Below are 25,616 nucleotides of genomic sequence, written 5' to 3'. Positions count from 1 at the left end.
AGGATAACAGTTGAAATTGACACCCCTCGAAAACCATTGTCAACCTTCGCTTCGCGTCGGTTGACAATGGTTTCCTCGGGGTGTCAATTTCAACTGTTACCCTCCCAAACAGGCACTATTTATATAATGTTCATAGTGGTCACGTGATATGGTAGTCGCATGGTACAAACAGAATCTGTATCTGATGTATTTGTGGTTTTGAGGTCATTTAAACAATTCAATATTGCAAGGGCATAAATATGTCAAAATTCACAACTGAATTATAAAATAACTTGATGTTATATCGCAGATTTTGCAAGTAAGTGATTTATTTAGGTACTCAACTTTCAGATATACGATATTTTATACAAAACCGAGGTTGCTTCTTTATACGATGCATACTTTTAACAGAATGAAAATAAGACTATATAGGTAGCATTCTACTAAAAATAATGTTAAACAAAATATCCATTTATAATTTTACGTTAATCTATGACATTTATTTTTCTTCGCTATATGACTTAATGCGTCATTTTGAAGCATTTGACGTCATATTTTGTAGTACAGCGAGAACGACATTTCGCTTATTTTTCAGTGTGTACGATATAACGGACATCAAAATTGTAAGTAATAGCATTTGTTGTTTTCAGTTAAAAGATTAGTCTAAGTTAATTTTGCTACTATATAGATTAATAAGTACTTTCGATGATTGTAATATACTGTGATGTCATAACGCACATTTCCTGTACTTTTTGTCTTAACGGAGTTTATTGACAGCCTTAACTGTGCTGCGTTGTATAGGGTGTGTACAGAAAAACGTTTCGATTGATGTAGTAGGACCCCCTTTGGCTCTTTCCTTCAAAATAATACAAGAGTTATTGGCCTTATTGTACGAAATTCTTGTATCGCTACTCCCCTGAAACCATAATAGATAGAGACTTGGAACTTTTAACAATGTCTTCATTACTCTTTGAGGCTTCTTCAATCTATTTATACCGTAAGGATCTGAGGTCCCATTCTAGTAGGTATTGCCCATGAAAGTATTGAAATTTCCAAAAAAATTTAGTAAAATGTGAATATTGGTTTTTGCAATATTTAATCATTTCAGATATATTTTTCAGCACATTTTAGGTTATTTAATGTGAAATGACAATTATATTTAATAATTTAAATAATTGTTTTAAATGGATTCGCGGTATTTAATGAAAAACTGGCAAAACCGCAGTCATGTACAGACACCTTACTTAAACATTTTTTACCCCGCTTGGTTTGCTTTTCTTTGCATACTTTGATCGGATATATAATAATTTACAAATGTAGCAATTTTGAGTGGGTTTGGGCCTTTAGAGATTTTGAGATGCCGACATGTATTTTTCAAGGTTGAAAGATATGTTTAAAATGTTCTGCAAATGCCATAATATACATACTTACAAGTTTTAAAGGCCTTCAGTTGATTATAAAAACACGAAAGAGGATTCTGATTAACTTCAGTAGGATTTGCTTTTATACATGTATATGGAAATCAGACAAAAAATCAGTTAAGTTGGGGTGCAATTGTTGCAGTAATTATTCTAATAGTGTTCCTGTATTAGCTCCCACAACATGGAAATATATTTGCAACATATCCATATTTAAGTTCAATTTGACTGTTTACATATTACTCTTCAATTTTAAACAACAATTACAAAGATTAAATTAAACCAAAAAACATCAAGGGTGGAGAAACCCTAAAGGTATTTGTGCTGAATTGAACAGATGAAATTCTAGTTACAGAGTTCCGAAGACACACATTTCCTGGCTAAAAAAAGTGGCTTCTGTATCAAATTATACAATTGCTAAGTACTCTGACTAAATTCTCTTATTATTGTATTTAACATAAATATATTAAAACAGCTATATAATTGTGTTATAAGTATAATGTATTGATGGACAACTAGCTAGCCTACCTCGAATACAATGGACTTTCCTACTGGAGAGCGTCACACACAGATCGTCAGTAGAGCATGACAGGCATTCATCTGGAATATGGCCAGTCTACAAGAGAATCAGGGTGCATGATTTTGGGGGAAAAGATAAGAGAGGGGCCTTGTTCAGATGGGCAGGTGCACAAAATCTATCGTAATTATATGCAGGCGCTCTCGAATACTTGCTCTACTGTACTAGCCTCAGGTGCAAATCATATACATGGCATTGTTTGCTATTTGTTTAAAGCGGGGAGGATCCAGGATTTGAAGTGAGAAGGGTGCCAGTTTTAGGAAGGGTTTTTTGTAGGATAAAAAAGGAGTATTCAAAAACCCTGTGCTTTGCAGAAATATAAGAAATATTTCCTCGTTTTCATCTCACGAGTAGCTGAACATGTACACTAGTCAGTAAAGAAAAAGTTCAATGATATATATATATATATATATATATATATATATATATATATATATATATATATATATATATATATATGTATGAATCTAGTCGATGCCTATAAACCTACTTTGTGGTAATGACATAAAAAAAAATTTGTATAATCACAATAATTCCCATTTCCGTAACTAAATCTGAGACAGATACATAAGGGATAAAAACCACCTTTTGCAGGTTAATTGAGCAAATAATGTGTAAAACTCAGTTTCGTTTAACGTGTAAAAGACATTTTGAATAGAAGAGAGAGAAAAGGAGAGAGAGAAATGTAAAGAATGAATTGCATGTACCTGATCGAGTTCAATTCTAACATAGTCAGATTTTGGTTCCGTTTCGTTGATGGCCGACACGAGATCACACAGTAGTTCTTGTTTCTGGTAGTTGACTCCCCGACACAGCTTGGGTCTGTGTGTACATTCCCGGACACACTGCTGTTGTCCAATGATTCCCACTACCCGTACAAAAGGACCACGATACCTCTCACCATGAACAATGGCAGTTGTCGCTCTTTCGTATAATGATACCAAACATAGCAGTACTGTTGTAAATGTCACTTCATTGAAAGATTTACTCACCAAATACCCAACCATTATGTGCTTGTTCTAAAGAATTAAAACAGTTAAATAATACTTCTGTTTTCTTTGCTGACGAATTACAGAATAGAGTAAATACCAACAGCGTATTGTCTTATAACTGGTAACTGATATTGATTTCTTTCTTCATGGCTTCTTATACAATTCATTATATATATATTAGGACGTTTTCTAAAATTCATTGTAACTGTCGCTAAACGGTTCGGAATATCAGATCAGGAAGCCCATGACCGGAAATTTTCTTTAAGAATGATCAACGTTGTGATACTTTATTCATAGTCCTCTGTTTCTTCTATGGGGATATGTTTCATTATATTATAATCCCTTCTTGTTTAATTTAAACTCTTACATGTACCAAAGTACCTGCTTAATATCTGTCTTTTGTGACTTGAACAGCAGCACTGGTGTTATATATATAATTGTATTCACTTGATTTCCAGCTGGTCATCCATTCGCAAACCAATGCAGGCTCTACTCTAGACAACATTTTTGTACGCAACATACCACCATTTAAAAATGAATTTGTATCATTTTCCGTTGCATATGCCAATTTTTATATACATTTGCATAGATGGAGTTCAGAATATAAAATCAGAAGGAAAGACACATCTGTAACATCAAACGTTAAAGCCCATGCGATGGTGAAAAGAAATAAACACCTTAGCACATTAACGACAAATACTAGACAATATTAAACCAGTTGTTGGATTATTATAACACTCTAAGAAAGATATTTTTTTCTTTCTTAAAAAACATTTTTATAAACTGGTAAAAAGTGTTTTGAAAAAATCATTTTACACCTTGCATAATTGACAAATGATAATAGCTATTGAGATATGGCCAGAGAGAACATGCAAAATCATTAACAGATCGACAGATATAAATATAAGTGAACCACTATTATGTAAGACGTGTCTTGTCCCCATACCCCCCGGTCATCCCACCCAACCCCTTAATTACGAGGAATTTAGAGAACATTATCCTTCAACAAACCAGTTATAGTGCAGTCCATTGAAAAGTAGACACAGCTGTACATCTTTTGTATAACATTTTGTTTTATTTTGGTTGTCGAACGAATTACGTACGTGAACTTCAAATAAGTATTTACATAAGTTGGTATTTATATGTTCATCAATTCAATTTTTGTCTCATATATATATATATATATATATATATATATATATATATATATATATATATATATATATATATATAAACACAGCAATTCTATAATACGCGCGAATATAACATGTTCTAAAATTCATATAATAATTACAAACCATAAACCAAGTTTATCCTTGGTATAAAAACTATAATGTCTTTCATTCAGGTTATACTCTAAACTCTAACATAATGTAATATCTTCATGAAGAAATCATTTTGAAGCAGTCACATAAAAGAATATTTCTATTTCTCCGAGTTCATTTTTAACCGGGTTTTCCAACGGAAAAATCCGGATATTAAAATGGTGAAAATGGCGGGCGGCTGCCAAAAGGGTACCCTCATTGTACGGATAACTCCTCCTACAGTTTTCAAGATAGGAGGTTGTTCTTTTGCAGATCAATTGTACATATATCAGAGGTGTGCATATTGCTAGGATTTTGAATTCCGATAATTTATCGAAAAAATACCAGCTTTTGAACTTAGTCATTTTTTGGCAAAATATTGCATATAGGGTACCCTCATTGTACGGATAACTCCTCCTACAGTTCTCAAGATAGGAAGTTGTTCTTTTGCAGAAGAATTGTACATATATCAGAGGTGTGCATATTGCTAGGATTTTGATTTCTGATAATTTATTGAAAAAATACCAGCTTTCGAACTTAGTCATTTTTTGGCAAAATATTGCATATAGGGTACCCTCATTGTACGGATAACTCCTCCTACAGTTCTCAAGATAGGAAGTTGTTCTTTTGCAGATCAATTGTACATATATCAGAGGTGTGCATATTGCTAGAATTTGGATTTCTGATAATTTATTGAAAAAATACCAGCTTTTGAACTTAGTCATTTTTTGGCAAAATATTGCATATAGGGAACCCTCATTGTACGGATAACTCGTCCTACAGTTCTCAAGATAGGAAGTTGTTCTTTTGCAGATCAATTGTACATATATCAGAGGTGTGCATATTGCTAGGATTTTGATTTCTGATAATTTATCGAAAAAATACTAGCTTTTGAACTTAGTCATTTTTTGGCAAAATGTTGCATATACATGTAGGGTACTCCATTTCACTGGATAAGGGTTGACATGGATTATGGATACAGTTTACATAAAAGAAAACCCGGTTTGCTGTCACATTGACAGCTTTTCACTTGTCTACTATTCTTTTAGTCAAGCCAATAAGGATTTGGGAAATGGCAATATTTACGTCGAAAATATTTCCGTGAGCATGCTTTAATTTTTTATCGTGATATTTCAGTATGCAGAGAACATAACTTTTTTAAAATCTAAATTCAGGGTGTTTTATTCATGATAGTCATCTGCATCTTTATTGATTTATTGAATAACATGAAATAGTATTCTATGGATAGATTATTTTAACCCCCATCCATCAAAAACATATCGGTTTACCTAAAAAAATTGTATCAGTGCAATTACCTGAACTAACCCTTTTCTTTATGGTAAAACATAGCTTTTGCAAAGTGTTGGTTGATGTACAAGTAATAACGTTTATAAATCAATATTGAAACCTATTAGTTTCATTTATAATTCATGGCTGCGGTAAACAAAATAATTCACGCCAACATTATTGAATGGTAATTTATCACCAACTAATAAATGATTTATTCTAATGGCTGGAAAATATAATTATGAGAATTGAAATATTTGTAAACAAATGGTTTTATGTCAATTTTGTTCTTTAAAGATCAATTTACGAGGCTGTGAATATTTAAGACTTTGTCGTAAATCCATTTGTGAAATTCAACCCAAGGCTTCTTTAATTACAACCCTAACCGTGCTTCAGGGTGATTTATTTTATTGGATATACTTTCGATTATTGAGGGATACAACGGTTTTAGAAAGGCACTACATCCTCTGCCAAAGGAACATACATTGGCTTTTTGAATTTGTCACTATGCAGAAATGTCTGCAATTTTCATTTAGCATAATTTTTTTCGATTATTGCATTAGACTTCAAGATTTTGGCGCGTATGCTTAGGCTGTGTCCTAGTTTTAAGTGTTGTGAGGGAGTCTTGGAAGAGTTGTCTTTTTCGTCGTGGCTAACGTTTTGATACCAAGAATAAGTGTGTCCTAGTTGTTTGGATTTAGTGTAGACTTAATTGATGTGATTTCAGTGTGATCTTTCCTATTAAAACATAGTACTTACAATTAAACAGTTTTCTTTTTCAACAAGATTGCAAAGATATTAATTTAGGGCATCATGTAAAAATGATAATGAAAATTTAAGAAAAAGTGGCCAAAACAAGAAGAAAAGGAAAATGATCCGGTTTTTTTCCCCAATAACAAATGTAACTATCATATACTAGTGCGTACCAGTATAAAGCACACCAAAAACATTTTTAATTCCTTTATTTTTTAGAAATCCACCTTTCCTGATTGGATAAGTAAGAAAAAAATATAACAAAAGGCTTTATATTGATTTGGGAGACACTCCAGCCGCACAGATTTTTGTAGAGGTTTTGGATGGTGTTGGAATGGCAGAAAAGCAGTGAAGAAAGAAATGACAATTTTTTATTTTTTATTTTTTATTTTATTTCATCATAGAGATAGGTTTGAATTTTTGGACCATATCAAAGGAAACACAAAAAAAATATTGGGCCTAGTAATAAGTATATTCCTGCAGTTTCCTAAATTTAAAGTTACCAAATATTCTACAAAGAAAAGTTGTTTTAGAAATTCAATTAATTCTTCGCGGGCATGATTATACAACTTTAAATGATCGATTGATTAAAATTCCTCTGATCGATATAACGTCACAATAACACCCCTGCGAATGTTATTGTCATTTAAATTTTAGACCACGTGGTTTTATTTGACCCTTTCAGTTTCGCAGTAAAAAGCATACCTCGTGTTTATTGTCTATTTCATAGAATTTAGGTACTTGTAGTCAAAAATAAAATCTAGAAATTTAGTGATTCTAAATTTTATCTTCATTAATTGGTGGGAAAATGTGTTATAGAAATAAATGTAACAATGCAAAAAATAGTTTTTGTCTGCTGTTGCAACAATTACCATGCTCAGTCGAGACCCCCCTGAGGATTAATTTTCGAACCGCACCTGACCTAGTAATAGCATAAATAGTGAAACAGACTATTCTATTTTATCTAGATTGTTCCTTGAAAATGGCTCGATATTCAAAGTTTTTAATGAAAAACAGACACCCATTATTTATTTAAAAACATGGTATTGCACACCACAAGCATCAAACATGGCTATGATTTTATTAAGCAACCCAATGTTTATATTTTCAACCTTTGAACACGTGGTTGAACACAAACGATACCTCTGTTCTGAATATCATCGTTTAGTATAAATAACCGCTAGATAGTGAAATAAGACATACATCTTAAAAGATTTTCATGTTTTAACATAAATCCAAGTAGGATTTGATATAAAAAGGACCAGTACTTACGTATTTAAAGTATATTATTCGAGCACTTATACTTCCGCTCGAAATTTCACAGGAACTAAACAAATCTCGGTGAAGTCTCGTGAACTTTCATTCGAGCACCTCTGGATTTATTACATACTTAGCAACGATAAAGAAAACATTCCGAACACATTCGCAGGGGTGAATAAGCAGCATGATGTATTAGCTTGTACAAGTATAGTCGAGCAATATGGCACATGGGCCTCTTGTTTTTATTTTGCATTTGAGCTTGCTCACCTTTTCTTCAATTTTAAAATTATTTTTGCTTTTCAGAAATTTCAGTCTTGATGCATTACAACTTTATTTTAAGGTGGTCGTAGAGGCAATGTAACATTGAACAGTATATTGCAGTTTGTTACCGGAGCAGATGAGGAACCAATACTTCGATATGCACTGCCCCCATCTTTATGTTTTTTCTTGTCTGCAACTTGATTTCTACCTACCTCTTACACTTGCATCAATAAGTTAAATCTTTGCATTCCAGAGAAGCTTGAGGACATTCCAACTACTGATGTTTTGTTTGATTTTTATGATTATTCTTTTTGCAACAGTTACTTTGGATTAAAATGATTTCATTTTGGAACATCATACCGTGACTTCAGATAGATATAGATGCCAAACTATGTATAAATCTGGGATTTTTTTGCAATTTGATTTCACTCATGTGACATATTTGTCCATCATTGTCAACAACTTTTGAACATTTTCATCTTTTTTTTCTGCAATTATCAAATTGTTGTGAAGCATCTAAGAGAGGACATTTTCATGCCACTCCTATGATACATTTTGAGAATATTGGCAATACATGTTTAGAAATCCAAAGGATTGATATATCTTCGTGTTGAAGACAACGTTGGTGCTAGCTTACATATTTATCATTGACAGATTATAACATAAAAATTCTTTAAATATTTGATATCGACTTGATATCAAATTTTCTAATTATTTCCTTTCTGTTAAGATATTAAGGTAGCTCCATACTCGTAAAATTCTCTGAGGAAAGTTGAAAAACCGAACTGATTTCGACTTAATAGACTTAAATGTCATTAATTGTTAGAAAAAATATACATGTCATCACACTTTTTGAGATGCCAGATAAACATAAACTAAAGCTTATTTTAGCATTAGAAAAATGTAATTTTTTTGTTAAAAGTAAAATCTTGTAGGCAGAAATTAGTTTTTCTTGGTTAATTTTAATGTCAACTTTATCAGAAAACTAAAATTACAAAAATATTTTTAAACTAGAGCAAAGCTCGTTGCAAAGCAACGAGTGGGTCTTCCGTTAATGTCGGAAGTAAAGCTGGAAGTTCCTGTAAGAAGCAGAGCTCTTAAACCAATAAAGAGTACCTTAAATAAAAAGATGAAAAAATCGAATTATTCCTGGTACGACTTAACAAAAACCGAATAATTTTACGTACGACTTAACAAAAACCTTTCCGATTTCAAGAACGACTTAAAGGCATATTGTCTAAGATTTTGATGTACTTTTCATATTGCTGAAAGTTACCATAAAACAAAGATATAACATCAAATACTTAAATAATGCATCACTGTGTCTATAAAAAGTCTCCTAATCATTAATTAATTGATTAAACTCGTCCGAACTCACCGTGTTAATTATGCATCGGAAGTTTTTCCGACGTCTACCGAAGCTGAGTTTTACATACCCGGATGCAGCGTAATGGATGACGAGGTAAGCACATGACAGTAATCTTATGTGATGATAAAATTATTCATACATAGTGGAAGGTGTATTGCAAGCCTATCCCTTCCAGAAAGTATTATTTAATCCATTTCTATTAATAAATTGTAATAGATCAATGACAATTGTTTCCGTTCGATGTTTTGTACATTGAAACATGAATGGGGTACCCAAAGGGGTATTTTTTTTTATTCCAGTAAAATTGCAACATAAAACATCATAATAAATTGTGAGCGTTTCATACTTATAATACAAACTAGATTATTATATACGGAAAAAAATGGGTATGAAAAATTGATAAATATGATATTCGATGTGTAGTGTCTCTGTTTCAACAGTTAACATATAGACGTTCTATTTTTATTATCACGGACACCTGTTTTTTTTTTTATCAACAAGTCGTTCAATATACAGCCAAAGATTGAAATATTCTACCTCTTTTATATAAGTGTGATGGGAAAATCCTTCCCTTTAACACTTTATTTCTAGAGGGGATTGAATTGTTTTGGTTATATTGAGCCACCTTTGCAAGTTTATAATAAAATTTCAGGTGACTGTGTCATGTTAGAATTTACGTAAAATATCTTTAGATTTTACCCCCTGTAAATATGCACATTCCAGTTTATCTGTAAAGCAGAAATGATGGTTCTCTGCTTCAAAATTAGGGGGGGGGGATCAATTAAACATACAACTAAACACTGTAATAACCAACCAAAAATGTAAAATGAAAAAAAAAATCAATCAGAAAAATCGATCTATCAGATACAAGTTAACACCCGTCTTACTTTTTTTTTATATATAACAAAGACAAACATGTATTGGTGGTTATTTCAGGACTCTAGAAGCTCAATGTATCCACATGATACCGGTAGTTCTGACAGCAGCGAGCCAGCTGATCCTGACCAGACAATTAGAAGAGGTAGAGGTAGAGGTAGAGGTAGGGGCCGGGGTCGTGACACCCTCAGGGGTGTAAGAGGGAGGGGCAGAGGACCAAGGAGAGCTTCAAGAGGAAGAGGTCAACCACGCAGGGGAGCTGCTGATGGACCCAACAGGGCTCAGGTAGCAGCAGCTACTTTAGAGGAGAGAAATCGTCAGTTGCAGGTATAAATATTAATATTTTAAATAAGTTATCCTGACATATGTATTAAAAGAAAATTCATGGATATAAGAATATTGTTTTTCAACAATTTGTGACCGAATATGTTCCATTCTGGAAAAAATGTGCTGACATGCAAAAATTGTTTTTAATCATTTCAGGATAGAATTTCTCGTCTATCGGATTGTGACCTGAGGGGACTTGTTGTCGATATCGCATCACAACACCCTGAATTCGTGTTCGACGTTTTGAACAGGGACGACGGACAGCATGGCGGACATCATCCTCCACCAGATGGTCCTACCCCGGCCTGGTGTACCTGCACATATTGCCGGGAAATGCCAACGGAAGCAGAGAGACGATGTTGTGGCAGAACTAGACCAAACTGCTACTCAAGACTGCCTGTATGTAACCAAGTTAACAAATCAGATTCACTTTGATTAAGTTTCAGTATTATACCTTCATTTAATCACTTTTAAACTAACGAGTAGTTATATAATTTAGATAACAAAATAGCTCAAGGGATATGTCATATGAATTCATATTCCTATTTCTGCAGGACTTCTACTTGATTGTCCTGGACGAGGCAGTTCTTGCAGTGGCAAGAAGGCTGAGGGAGGAGTTGCTCGTCATGCCCCCTGATGAAGACCTTAATAGAGCAAACAGATTTGCGGCCTACAGGCAGTTCATACTCTGGCAACATGGCAGACTTGGGGCAGGGATTAGACGTGTGATACCCAGCTGTTGTGTTTGGCGCATCCGGGACAAGTATCCCAATCCATTTGGACAATATAAAGGTTTCGTTGGGGGGAGGTTCAATTGAAATTAAATTACATTTGCAGGAAAAGTGTTTGTTCTGTTTTTAATCAGATCAAAGTAGTGTAATATAAAATCTCAGATATCAATAAAAAAAACATGATTTATTTATTTAAATTGATGACTAATGACATACAATTATCAAAGAGAAAAACCTGTAACCATTCTCTGATTACAGCATCATCCATATGCAAGTGAAGCAAACCACTATGTCTAGCTCCCTGTAATAAAATATATGATAAATATCACAGAGATAAATATCACAGAACATGGCAATATGGAAATCTCTAGGCATTACCCAGCCCTATCAATGGCATAATATTGTCACAAATGAAAGCTTTACTGCCCCTCCGCTGTCCAGTACTCAATTGTTTTATTTAGATTTTCGAATCTAGAAATTTGAGAAGCCACAATGTCTCTCGTTGATGGTGGTGGAACTGGTGCCAAATGGGCAGATATCCGCCGTGGATCGTCTGCCTCCAATTCCATGGGTCTGTTCATTCCAATGTCATCCTCTATCCTGCTGGTGATGATATGCCGAATTAGGTCTTGAACATAACTGTAATTTTTCTCCACTTTTACAGGGTGGACAGACCATCTAGATGTTTTTTTGTTGTAACTTCTTTGCCACCTACATATAACCATAAATGAATAAATTATGCTTGGATAAAACTGCAATACAAAACATTCATTTTGAATATGGTCTGGTTTTACAAAGTAAATGCCAAGAAATAAAAAAAAAAATGAGATGTTATTCAAATGGCTTATATATTTTCATCATTTTTTCCATCCAGGCCAGTTGCTGTATTGGGCAAAAACTATCTGATTTATTCAAAACTGGTTGGCTGTAAATATTTTAAGGGATAGTGTGATTGTTTTTCTGTCCAGTATTTTTGGATATATTATGCATTATATTTGACGAACATTACAAACCTCAGAGAACCATCTTTGTTCTTCATCACCTCTCGCTCTGCATGAGAATTATGGTCAAGGGCAGCCAACCTGTTTCTTGCCCTATATACTGGAGGGCTGTAAGAGTGTCTCTTGGAGGAATACACCAGAATTAGATTTTGAAAATTTTCCAGTTCTGACGTGCTCCTACAATGAATGAAAAGTCAATATGATTGTGAAAGAGATTGTGTTTTTTTTAAATTGCTATGCAGAGTTGGATATTTGATAATGCTGAAGGTTGTATGGATAGCATTAAAAGTTGGTGTCAAGGGTTACAATAGAACATTCTTTATTTTATAAATATGTTAAAACATGAAATGTGCAGTACATTGTAGAGACCCAATAAATACTATGCATTTTTCTTTCATATATATAATAAAAAACGTCAAATTATGCACCAAAAGATCATTAAAATTAATATAGATAGTCGAAATTATTTATTCCAAGCTAATGGGGAAAATTTTATCCTTCAATAAGTTTACATACCGGCAGTTAAGGTAGTATGGAATGTTTTTCACAAGCCGTTTATCCATTACAATTTGTCTAAGTGCATTATGGGCTGCTGATCCTTTCTTAAGGTACTCCTTTGTCTGACTACCATCTTCTAAAGGGCCGTGTTGGCAAGTGCTTACCGTAGAGTTTGCAAATGGTACAAACCACTCATGTTCATTTACAATATGATGGAGCATACCATACCAAACATCCTTAAATACAATTAAAAGAATAATTATATAAGTCATTGTAAAAATAATCAACAAAAGATAATTTTTGAATATGACAAAATTACCCTATACATTACAATATTTAGATTTTCTTTGCAGGGACTCAAAAGCAAAACTAATAATAGATACTGGTACTGAGGTAATATACGAAATATTCTGAACTTTAGGTGAATTAAAACTTACAAGAAACTCTTCACAAGTGGTAGAAACTTCTGCACTGTGCCAATAATGATTTACTACATCCTTGACCCATCCACTCAATTCTTTGTTTCCTTTTTCTTGACTGATCTACATGTCATGTTCAATAAATGTAGGTAATCACAGACTAGTCTCAAACAACAGGTAAAGTCATAGTTTTCATTACACGCATATATACATTTAACTTAATAGTATTAATGTCTATATTTAACTTAGTAGTAATGTCTATACCTTTGTGAGTTTCTTTCCCAAATTCTTTGTCCCGTGCCAGACATCAAAAGAATGCTTTATATCCGGGAAATCCTTTCTTAATAATCAACATAAAGTATATGTATAACATATGAGATTGATAAAACAAGAATCAAGAGCATAGAAAGGAATTAGACACACTTATACAGAAAATAAATTTCCATGAGATATAAAATTACACAAAATATGATTTGTAAAAACACTTAAACAAGTTTATTACATTTTTAGCTTAATAGCTAATGAATTTTATGATCATATCACTATGTACATACTCATTACTGAAGCGATTTGGACATGTGCATCAGTCACCACCTCTACAACTTTGATGCCTTTGTCTTTAAAAAACTGCATCCCTCGCAGGAAGCAAGCTTTCTCCAGGTTGGTGCTTTTCCGGTCAGTACTTCGTTTGTCCATTGTTGTGATGCATAGAATTTTCTTGGATGTATACTCCATGAAGGTGTATGAACAGTATTGTGCACAGTGTCCTGGGCTATCCATACGCCCATCACCTAAAAATGAGTGTATGGCTATGCAGAATAAAATATCTCAAGTTAAATGAAACATGTATACCATTTCATGAATTCCATACTTCACTCTTCTTTTTAAATTAATTTTTTTGTATTCAATTTAAATTGGCTATATTATTTAGTATTTACCTAAAACTATTATATCTGTATTTTGAAATTCTCAAAGAGTACTTTCTTGTTTCTGAATCCAAAATCTGTCAATTGATGGAACAAGGTAGGTTTTTTGAATTCTGTGAAATGATGAGGAGCTAAGAATTGGAAGTTTTAAGAACTTTGCCAGTGTTGAAATTTTCTGGAAATTGTTGCCCGACAATAGGATGGCTGATGCAAAAACAAGGTCTCCAGCATGCATTCTTCTGTTGAGAATTGACTGCGAACACCACCTATTCGCAACATGACCTAATTTGCAGACCTACAATAAAAAAATATGTATCAGTAATCTGGATTGAGATTTCAACAAAACAGGCTTTATAAATTCATAAATATTGAAAGAAAAACTTTTAAACTGCATGGTTTTTACAAAATCTTTCAATAAAAAAAAAATCAATAAAAATATCCAACAATTCACTTTAAAACACTGTGATTTTTTCAAAAGTTCATCTTTTCATATGATATACAAAAAATGTGGAAATCATATAAAAATTCTTTAGTTGGTAAATCATGAGTTTGTATGTCATCATGTCTTTTGAACTGACTTTGAGACCTTTATTCTCCCTCATTAAAACATGTTCTGAATGGTTCTTACCCATTTAAGATATGTTGCTGAACCAATATTATCCACACAAATGCTGACAGCTTCATTACAAATTTTGCAGATAGTACTAATCTGTGTGTTGGCCAAATCCAACAAGGGCTGTTGGTATACAAGAAGAGGGCGGTCAGTAATTAAAGTTTCTACGTCCTCAATACTGTTTACTCTCTTGTAGTCTGTTTCTGCAGCATCAGCAGGGTCATCATCACATGTGTCAGACTCATCATCCGAGTACTCTATAGGAAGCTGGTCTGCATTACTTGGTCTGTAAAATTAAATACATATATATTTACAATGAAACAGCTATACAATCCACAATTGCAATTAGAGCATAGACTGTTGAAAGACTAGTGACACAAATTTCAATGAACAGAAGGTGTTTCAAAGGAAGATATGATATACATCCTCCATAACAGAATTCTACATCAGCTTTGATAGAGTTTATAAATTGATTTATGGATGCAGCAATTCTTTAGATTAAATACTTAAAACAATTCTAACAGTTTTTAGCTAGATATAGCTGTTACCTGAGTGTTAAGTTGAAATTTGGCTGAAATTCCTCATCAGAATCAGACGAATCATCATCCAGCAAGCACATTTCATCCTCGTCAATTGTAAGACTGTTATGAACAAACAAAACTCATTAATTTTCATAAATAAAACTATGGTAACCACTGTAAGACACAAATCATAATAACATTCAATTTTTATTCTGCTAATCTTTTGTAAGCTTTATGCAATAATATGATCACAAAACACAACTTACTCGAAAGGATTAATAAAGGAAGTTGACTTCTCAATTTCATACGCTTTTTTCGCACTACTACAAAACTCTTCAATACCCGACATGTCTGACTCTCTGTAAATACAATAAAGTTAGCTCATTAAGAGAGGGTCCCACTGATGGTTGTCATAGGAACTATACTTGATACAGTAAATCAGTAATGCTTATAAAAAATAAGGAAGGCAATATTCTCACAACATGTAAAATTAATCGCAAACTACCTATGATATTCTCCAGCCGATGATATGTCTGACACATCACATGTGGTGTGGAAACGAGAATGTATATGTGATGGTCCAGGTGTTGAAGTTACAGCTGTATCCTTTGAAACTACATTAACTGTTCTTTCTAATTCTTCTGTTTCAGATTTTTGGGAGTTTGGTTGATAATCACTGACTGCATCAACTATATTATTTGCATGATAACTACAAAAGAATGTTACAAAGCTAATAAACAGAAATCATTAACTGTAACGGGATGAGCGGAGGCTACTCCAAACAACAACAAGACATCTTAAATTTAACAAAATTTAATAACAAAAAAAATAAGAGAAAGAAAGAAAAGATAGAAATATAAACACTAAACCACACAAACACTCACACACCTTTCACTCAACAAGAAAAAATATGTTTATACAAATGACCAAAAATAAATTAGAAGAGTGTCCGAATCTCCGGGGCTGTAGTCCTGGACCAACTATGGACAACCACAACTAGAGTAGTTTCGTCACCACAATCATCATCATCACCATCGTCAACATAATCATCGACACTATCGTCAACACCATCGCCTACAACACCATAATCATAATAGACATCATCGTCATCACCATAATCATCTACTTCATAATCATCACCGACGTCACCATGAACGACATCATCTACATCATCATCATCGACATGACCATCATCGTCGTCGTCGTCATCATCACCATAACATCATCGTCGTCATCAACATGAACATCGCATCGTCATCGACTTCACCATGAACGACATCATCTACACCATCATCATCGACATGACCATCATCATCATCGTAGTCATCGACATCATAACATCATCGTCGTCATCAACATCAACAATATGACACTACAATAAGTGTACAAGTGACACCATAACACCATAATAAAAACAATATTGTATAATACATCATATAAGTATCTCACTGATAGTATCAAACTATGATAATGTATAAATAGTATTATATTAAAGGCAACATCTCAAAATATTGTAAGTATATGGTAACTAAGTTATTTGTTTACAGTAAACAATATGGCGTCTGAGACTTCCGGTGACGCACTTCCGCCCAAGTAGTTAAGTGGAAAAAGTGACCATAAATTGTAAAATAAAATAACGCATAGAAAATAGCCCTTTAAATCACCGTTTCTTTATACAGCAATAGCAAAAACTGTACTATAGAAAAAGACGAATTCCATTTAAACACTCTCGCTAAAGTCACACATCAGTGAACACACAGGTAACTCTACAGTGAACAATGGTCAAGGTGACTTTATAGGACGACTGCGTAATACTAATAAAAAGGCAAAAATTTACAAATAAACTACACCAAACTAAATAAATACTTACCACGGTCAGCTATCCGTGTCCGCGTCAAATGCTGAACTTGTGAAACTAAAACATGCCACACAGGCTTCTAACACGATACCCCCTTCACACACTAAGCACGTCTTAATCGCTGGACAGCTCGGCCGGGTATAACTTAGCGCCTATTGTTAGCGTCGGCCAAGCACGTTGCAAAGAATTATGGGAAAAATAAAATCGGGTGTGTTCGATATGAACAGTGATTGTCACACACCTCCCCCCTTAAAAAATTGTCCTGCAATTTCAAATAAACAATCACTGAATTTTGAAAATTCTCACGTATTTACAATAAAACCTATATACATACCTGTACTGTCTACTATACATCTCACTGACGACTCAGGTAATCCGCACCCACATTGTCGCTTCCTTTGATTGCAATGATCCTAAAGCGGTATGGCTGAAGCTGCAAAGCCCAACGCATCAGTCTGGAGTTCTCTGTCTTTGCTTTGTTAAGGTAGGTCAGGGGTTGGTGATCAGTTTCAAGTAGAAACTCGCGTCCATAAAGGTACTGGTGGAACTTCTGTATTCCCTACACTACCGCCAAACACTCCTTCTCGATAACAGCGTATGCCTTTTCTCTTGGTTGAAGTTTCCTACTGGCGTACGCTACGGGTAGTTTCTCGTCATCCTCCATCTGTAACAGCACAGCACCTATCCCATCATCTGCAGCGTCCGTGCGTAAAATGAAGATTTCATTAAATTCTGGCAACTTCAATATTGGCCTTTCTGATAACATGTGTTTCAATGTATCAAAAGCTCGTTGCTGACTTTCAGTCCAAATAACTTTATTTGGTTGGCCCTTCTTCGTAAGATCAGAAAGTGGAATGGCTATCGCAGAGAAATTCGGAATAAACTTTCTGTAGAATCCTGCTAAGCCTAGGAAGGCACGAACCTGTTTCTTGGTTTGTGGTATTGGCGCATTTCTGACTGCATCAATCTTGTCCTGTTCTGGTTCTAGACACTTGTTGCCCACCATATGTCCCAAACAGTCAATCTTGTCAAATCCGATGAAACATTTTGTCGGTCTGGCCGCAAGTCCCGCATCTCTGAGTCGTTCGAACACAGTCTTCAGTATGTGTAGATGTTCTTCAAAGGTATCTGTAAAAACAATGACATCATCGATAAAGTTTTCTACGCCGTTCATACCTTGAAGTAGTTTTCTCATCATACGACTAAATGTTGCCGGCGCGTTTACAAGACCAAACGGCATTGTCCTGAATTGGTACAATCCGGATGGTGTGGAAAAGGCTGTAAGCGGCTTACTCTCGTCAGCCATCGGTACTTGCCAGTATCCTTTGCTTAAGTCTATCTTTGACACAAACTTCTTCCCGGTCATTTTGGAAAATATACTTTCTGGACTGGGCATTGGTTCTGCATCAAATACCGTAGCACAGTTCAGTCGTCTATAATCAATGCAAAATCGATTCGTTCCATCTTTCTTCCGAGCTATGACAACTGGAGCTGAATAAGGGGAAGATGATGGCTCAATCATATTCAACTGTGGCATTTTCTGAACTTCTTCTGTAATTGTTTTCTCTGTACTGAACGGAATTGGATATGGTTTCACACGCACAGGTTCAGACGACGTCACAACAATCTTATGCTCCACTAAGTTCGTCATTCCAGGTATATCCGTAAATACATCTGAGAACGAATCACACAGTGATTTAGCAGTTTCCAACTGATCTGGTGTTAGTCTGTCTGCAAACTTTATGTCCTTTGCTGTTTCGGTTTGAGTAACAGGTGGCATAAGAATAGAGTCCTGTTGTTCATCATCATCTAGGTCACTAAAGTCTATGAGTGAAATTGCACATGTTGACAAAACACCACAGTTCAATGTATCTCGTTCAACATACTTCTTAAGAAGATTTGCGTGGAAAGTTTTCAGCTTGCCTCCCATATCGATCTTGTAGTCCATCTGTCCTATCTTCTGTATTACACTATAAGGTCCCTTCCATTGCATGAGAAGTTTGTTTGACTTTGTCGGTAGAAGAATTAGTACTGTGTCTCCCTCTTTCATCTGACGACCTTGCGTTTTCCTGTTGTAGTACTTGCGCTGACGTTTTGAAGCTTTCTCCAAGTTTTGGCGAGCTATGTCACATGTTTCTTCCAATCGTGTGCGTAAGTCAAGTACGTATTGATACGTTGTCTTAACGTCCTCGTCAGGAATTTCCTTTGTCCAAAGTTCTTTAAGAATTGTCATCGGACCACGAACAGTACGTCCATAGAGAAGATCAAACGGCGAAAAACCAAGGCTCTCCTGTGGTACTTCACGGTATGCAAAGAGTAATGGGTTGATGTACTTATCCCAGTCTCTTGGTCGCTCAGCACACATCCTCTTTAGCATCTGTTTCAACGTACCATTGAACTTCTCGACGAGTCCATTACACATGGGGTGATACGGAGTAGTAGTAATCCGTTTAAATGACAACAGACGGCTCACTTCTTTCATTACGTCCGATGTGAATTGCGATCCTTGATCTGTTAGCATCTCGATCGGAACTCCTAATCTACTAAAGATGTCTACCAGTGCCTCCGCTACTCGCTCTGTCTCAATTCCAGGAAGTGGAATAGCCTCGGGATAACGGGTTGCGTAATCGACAAGCGTCAGAATGTAACGATTCCCTTTGTCGGTAACTGGTTGCAGAGGGCCTATAAGATCAACTGCTACTCGTTGAAACGCTTCTGTAATTAGCGGCATTTGTCCTAACGGTACTGCAGGTACTTTTCCTTTTGGAATAGTCCGCTGACACACGTCACATGATCTGCAAAACCGTCTAATGTCTGACTGAATTCCTGGCCAGTAAAATTCGGACACTACTCTGTCGGTTGTTTTCTTTGATCCCAGATGACCACCCATCAGCGTTTCATGTGCTATCTTCATGACGATAGTTCTGTATTTCCGAGGAACGATTAACTGTCGGAAAAGTTTTCCACTGGACACTTTGGGACTGCAAAATTCTCTGAACAACATTTGCTTCCGTTCACACATTTTTGAAAATCCGCCGTCACTGTAATGTTTAAGCTGTCCACTCTCAGCTAAGCTCCATAACTTTTTCAGTGTCTCGTCGTTTCGTTGTTCTTGTAAGATATCCTCCGGCGATACATCCCGTATTGCTTCCGGTACTTTTAATGGTTTGTATGGAGACTGTTTCTTTTTCAGTTGCGCACGCGTTTCAACAGCTGCTATGTTTTCAACGGAATGAATCCAGGCTGGATTTGGTTCATGTGGTTTCCTTACTCCACGAATATTACCAAGAATAAGATCGTACGAAGGCGAATCAAAGCACCAAGCATCAACACTTCCGGTAAAGTAAGGAGTATCGACATCAATTCTAGCCACATCTGAATCAATAATACGACCGTCTGCTAACTTGCATCGTTGAGATGTCCCTGTTAGTTGATCATCGTTTACCAGTTCTCTACGAATAACGGCACCACTACAGCCTGTGTCTCTTAGCACAGTCACTAGTTTATTGCCAACACATCCCTTCACAACTGGCATTTCCGTTTCACAGAACGCAACCGAATCACCAACACACGGTAAGTTTCCATGTTTCTCGACGACACTCGCGGCTCCTTGGCGACCTCTACCGCGTCCTGGATATCCATGGTTCCCATTATTGTACGACCCACGTTGAAAATCACTAGGGTAAGTATGTTTCGGTGTTGTTTCTTGTTTCTCGCTCGAATTAAACGGCCTGTTATTCGGACTTTTGCGGAAGTTGCAGTTAAAGGCTTTATGTCCTTGTCGTCCGCACTCATAACACTTCACTGCATTTCCAGATTGGTTTTGTTGCACGGAATCTTTGTACGGCGGTTGTCTATCGGACTGCTGTCGTCTGTCAAAGAGCGGTTTTTGCGTAAGTGAAGAAGATGTCACTGTTCTGGCCTCAGCAAACTGGTCCGCGTATCGCGCCATGTCTTGGATCGAAGTAGGAATCCTCTCCTTTAGGAATAAGGCAAGTTCTTTCGAGCAACACAATAAAAACTGTTCACGTAAGAACAAGTCCTTCAGATCATCGAATGTCTTGTTAGTCTTAGACAGCTGAATCCACCGCTCAAGGTAACTGTCCAGTCTGGTAGAAAATTGCATAAAAGTTTCACTTCCGTCTGGTTTTGAAAATCGGAACTTCTTGCGGAAACCGTCCTCCGTCATGTCAAATCGTTTCAACAGGGCGTTCTTCAACTCGTTGAAATCAAGTGCTGTTTCGGGTGAGAGTCTTGCGAACACATCCAGTGCCTTTCCTTTGAGTAATGCGCTAAGATGAGTCCCCCACGTGTCTTTATTCCATTTATGCGTTGTTGCGTATATCTCAAATCTTTGAATGTACGCGTCAATGTTGTCTTTCGAATCCTCAAACGGAGGAAGTTTTGGTCCTTTTATCACTTGAGAAGTTTCTTTCTCCTCTTTAGTCACAACACTCGGCTTCATGTGAGATCTCTCGAGTTGCAGTTTGTGATCAAGTTCCAGTTCTTCTAGTTTTTGCTGATGTCTCTTTTCTTCTATCAATCGGGCGTGCTCTCGCTCATCATGTTCTCTTGCGGCGCGCTCTTTGAAGTCGCGGTCTCTCTCCTCCTGTCTCTCGACTCTATGTTTCTCACGTTCGTCCCGCATTCTGGCCTGTTCGTCCTTCACGAATTGTTGAAGGTCTTCATCCTTCATCCCCATCTTGGTCCCCACTTCAAGTAGCTCCAGCATCTCCTTGACAGTAGACATGGTGCATTGACTGACAGACCAACTTACCTCAAAATTATCTCATAAAGGGACTAACTTCTCAACTTTTAACAAAACAATCTGCCTAACGTAATGTACTCACCAAGGGAAAAGGAAACAACGACCTACACTTGCTCTTACATGTACTACAAAAGAGATCAAAAAATGAAAAATAAAATAAACCTTGGCAACTGTTCACTTATAAAGATATCTTGTAGTATCTGGAGGAGTCAACTCATCCCACCGCTGCCACCAATTGTAACGGGATGAGCGGAGGCTACTCCAAACAACAACAAGACATCTTAAATTTAACAAAATTTAATAACAAAAAAAATAAGAGAAAGAAAGAAAAGATAGAAATATAAACACTAAACCACACAAACACTCACACACCTTTCACTCAACAAGAAAAAATATGTTTATACAAATGACCAAAAATAAATTAGAAGAGTGTCCGAATCTCCGGGGCTGTAGTCCTGGACCAACTATGGACAACCACAACTAGAGTAGTTTCGTCACCACAATCATCATCATCACCATCGTCAACATAATCATCGACACTATCGTCAACACCATCGCCTACAACACCATAATCATAATAGACATCATCGTCATCACCATAATCATCTACTTCATAATCATCACCGACGTCACCATGAACGACATCATCTACATCATCATCATCGACATGACCATCATCGTCGTCGTCGTCATCATCACCATAACATCACCGTCGTCATCAACATGAACATCGCATCGTCATCGACTTCACCATGAACGACATCATCTACACCATCATCATCGACATGACCATCATCATCATCGTAGTCATCGACATCATAACATCATCGTCGTCATCAACATCAACAATATGACACTACAATAAGTGTACAAGTGACACCATAACACCATAATAAAAACAATATTGTATAATACATCATATAAGTATCTCACTGATAGTATCAAACTATGATAATGTATAAATAGTATTATATTAAAGGCAACATCTCAAAATATTGTAAGTATATGGTAACTAAGTTATTTGTTTACAGTAAACAATATGGCGTCTGAGACTTCCGGTGACGCACTTCCGCCCAAGTAGTTAAGGTTCCTCACTACACCGTGAAATAGTTTCTCAAATCAGCAGAAAATTACTTGATTATGATAGAAAGCGAGATGGATAAGAAGTATACATGTCAAATAGGCGAAAAAATGTGCAATTTTAGATAAAAAATGATGTTTTAAAAAATTTCATTCAGTAAACATAAACAAAAGCCCCAGGTGGATTCGAACTCATGACCTACGGTTCACAAGCCTGATACTTTAACCACTGAGCTATGACGATATACATCTGAATCGATTGATACAAACAGTTTAACAAAACATTTAAATCGCCATCTTGTTACGTACTGTCTTAAAAAGTATAAGTCTCGGTGTAGTGAAGTACCTTAAGTGGAAAAAGTGACCATAAATTGTAAAATAAAATAACGCATAGAAAATAGCCCTTTAAATCACCGTTTCTTTATACAGCAATAGCAAAAACTGTACTATAGAAAAAGACGAATTCCATTTAAACACTCTCGCTAAAGTCACACATCAGTGAACACACAGGTAACTCTACAGTGAACAATGGTCAAGGTGACTTTATAGGACGACTGCGTAATACTAATAAAAAGGCAAAAATTTACAAATAAACTACACCAAACTAAATAAATACTTACCACGGTCAGCTATCCGTGTCCGCGTCAAATGCTGAACTTGTGAAACTAAAACATGCCACACAGGCTTCTAACACGATACCCCCTTCACACACTAAGCACGTCTTAATCGCTGGACAGCTCGGCCGGGTATAACTTAGCGCCTATTGTTAGCGTCGGCCAAGCACGTTGCAAAGAATTATGGGAAAAATAAAATCGGGTGTGTTCGATATGAACAGTGATTGTCACATTAACAAAAATGATATTTAAGCAATGTAGAGCTGCGCAGGGGGCGTTAAAATTTCCAAATCAAAACTCTACTGAATGTGCAAGTAGTTGTAAACACACAATCGCACAAACTATGCAATACACACCTGCACACAATGTATGTACAGAGGCTTTTTTCATTAGAGACTTTAATCCTTTTGACAACTATGAACTAGTATTTATTTATTTCTAATCCATATATGTTTTATTTTTTACTTCCTATATTAAAATCAAACTAATATTTGAGTTGCAAACATGGGTTTATATATTTTGATTTTGATTTCCCCTTCGGAGGCCTCTTATATCTGAGTGCATATCGTAAATGTCTAACAATACTTTTCTTGTATTTTTGCTTCTTTTTTATCGGCTATATTCTCGAAAAAATAACTTATGATTGGTTTCTATCTATGTATCACTTCTACAAAAATAATTGTTTGAATAAAAGACAAACAAACGTTAACTAAAACACGTGTGTGAGACTCACTTGTTCAGCAAAACATTGGCTACTTCGGCATGCGTATCCACATTCAATATGGCCTTCAATTCATTCCAGCGTTCAAACTGATAACCAATATATACTCTGCTTTTGTTCCATTTAGATGCTACTGTGGCTCTATTTCTTTTTCTCGCAGAATCGGTTAAACATCTCTTTCTTCCTCGGTTAGATTTGCTGTTTTCCGACATGTTTGTTTTAATTTACCGCGTTGAGCATGCGCGAAAAGCTTTCCGAAAGAGTTCAAACTTGGGGTCATATGAATAGAGGCGGGATCAAATCGAATTTTTGTCATCCTGCACAAGAATTCAAGAAAATGTCATTTCGCTTGTTTAGTCTACATATAACAGTAAAAATTGATATTTACGAGAGAGAAATCCTTTTAATAATATCATAATCTTAGCATATCACGACATTCAAAGCAATATAAAATAATACGTATTTTCATAGATATTATGCCTTTAACAAAAAAAATCCGAATGTGTTACAGTACGACTTAACAATTAATTTTTAGGTACAAGTTAATTTAACCAAGAACTTGATACTAATTTCTTAACCAAAAAAGCGGAATCAAAATTTCCGGAAAAATCATTTTTTGAACTCGTATATCTCTGTAATGCATCGTCCGATTTTAAATTGGCTTTCAGTGTTATATTCGGCTTAATAAGCTCTATAAAACACATATTCATTTTTGATTTGATCAGAAAATTCATTTTTTCGAAAAATTTGATACCCTTCCGGTTTCGACCGGAAGTGACAGATTTTCATTTCCAGCCTTATTACAGAGGTAAATCGATTAAATCATAACCATTGAAAATTTCAAGCCTCTATCTTGAAGCGTTTTTGAGAAACGCCGCGGACAAAATGACTTTTTGAAAATTTTAAAAATGACGTAACGTAAAAACGGAAGTGACGTTTTCAAGGAAACTTCACAAACTTTGAGGTATTATAGTTGCACACAACCTCTGAAAATTTCATTAAAATCGGTTGTAAACTTTTTGAGTTATAAAGCCGAAAAGGAGTCAGAAAAAAAAATAAAAAGAACTAGACACGATCTCGTTGCGAGCAACGAGGAGGTCTTCCGTCCGATTTTTAAAAGGTAAATCACGTCATCGACTTTAATTTTCGACAACAAAACATGATATGGAAATAGGAGTGAAGTACTAATGCTTACCTGTAATGCTTTTTATAAGTTCTCTTACGTTGCTTTTTTAAATACTTGCATTTCTTTCAATTGAAATAGACAAGATTAAACTTTTTTACCTCTGGCCCCTAATATCCCTAGTTAGGTAACGCATGAGAAAATCATTATATTGTAAGGATATATAAACGTATTATACCTAAAGTCTGTCCCAAGATATTTTTGCCACACATTCTCTTAAATTATTTGATATTTGTAAATATCTCTTGATTCAGACGATGTTCATTCGATAGTATGAAAA

General features: G+C 35.4%; 2 protein-coding genes and 2 pseudogenes across 2 annotated transcripts; 1 reads left to right on the top strand and 3 right to left on the bottom strand.

The window, feature by feature from the left end:
• Positions 1–25,616, bottom strand: part of LOC128174831 (uncharacterized) — a 394,133-nt pseudogene that overhangs the window by 2,262 nt on the left and 366,255 nt on the right.
• Positions 9,057–11,221, top strand: LOC128171889 (uncharacterized). Its single transcript, XM_052837664.1, has 3 exons — positions 9,057–10,403; positions 10,560–10,802; positions 10,958–11,221. The coding sequence occupies exons 1-3, from the start codon at positions 10,116–10,118 to the stop codon at positions 11,219–11,221; spliced, it is 795 nt and encodes a 264-aa protein (XP_052693624.1). The 5' UTR covers positions 9,057–10,115.
• Positions 11,267–15,823, bottom strand: LOC128171895 (uncharacterized; annotated as a pseudogene).
• Positions 16,289–22,116, bottom strand: LOC128171881 (uncharacterized). Its single transcript, XM_052837656.1, has 2 exons — positions 16,983–22,116; positions 16,289–16,484 (listed from the first exon to the last, which is right to left on the bottom strand). Exon 1 carries the CDS (start codon positions 21,718–21,720, stop codon positions 17,530–17,532), a length of 4,191 nt encoding a protein of 1,396 aa, XP_052693616.1. The 5' UTR covers positions 21,721–22,116; the 3' UTR covers positions 16,289–16,484; positions 16,983–17,529.

The sequence above is a fragment of the Crassostrea angulata genome, chromosome 2 (assembly GCF_025612915.1).
Source record: "Crassostrea angulata isolate pt1a10 chromosome 2, ASM2561291v2, whole genome shotgun sequence".
Lineage (NCBI taxonomy): Eukaryota > Metazoa > Mollusca > Bivalvia > Ostreida > Ostreidae > Magallana > Magallana angulata.
The sequence above is the reverse complement of the archived record's forward strand: the minus strand, read 5'-3'. Positions and strand labels throughout refer to the sequence as shown.

What these genes read in the sequence shown, in the direction of transcription:
- LOC128171889 (XM_052837664.1), top strand. Translation starts at nt 10,116, where the DNA reads ATGTATTGGTGGTTATTTCAGGACTCTAGAAGCTCAATGTATCCACAT. An exon ending in AGAGAAATCGTCAGTTGCAG is followed by an intron (nt 10,404 to 10,559) that starts GTATAAATATTA and finishes TAATCATTTCAG; the next exon opens with GATAGAATTTCTCGTCTATC. An exon ending in ACTGCTACTCAAGACTGCCT is followed by an intron (nt 10,803 to 10,957) that starts GTATGTAACCAA and finishes CTATTTCTGCAG; the next exon opens with GACTTCTACTTGATTGTCCT.
- LOC128171881 (XM_052837656.1), bottom strand. Translation starts at nt 21,720, where the DNA reads ATGTCTACTGTCAAGGAGATGCTGGAGCTACTTGAAGTGGGGACCAAG.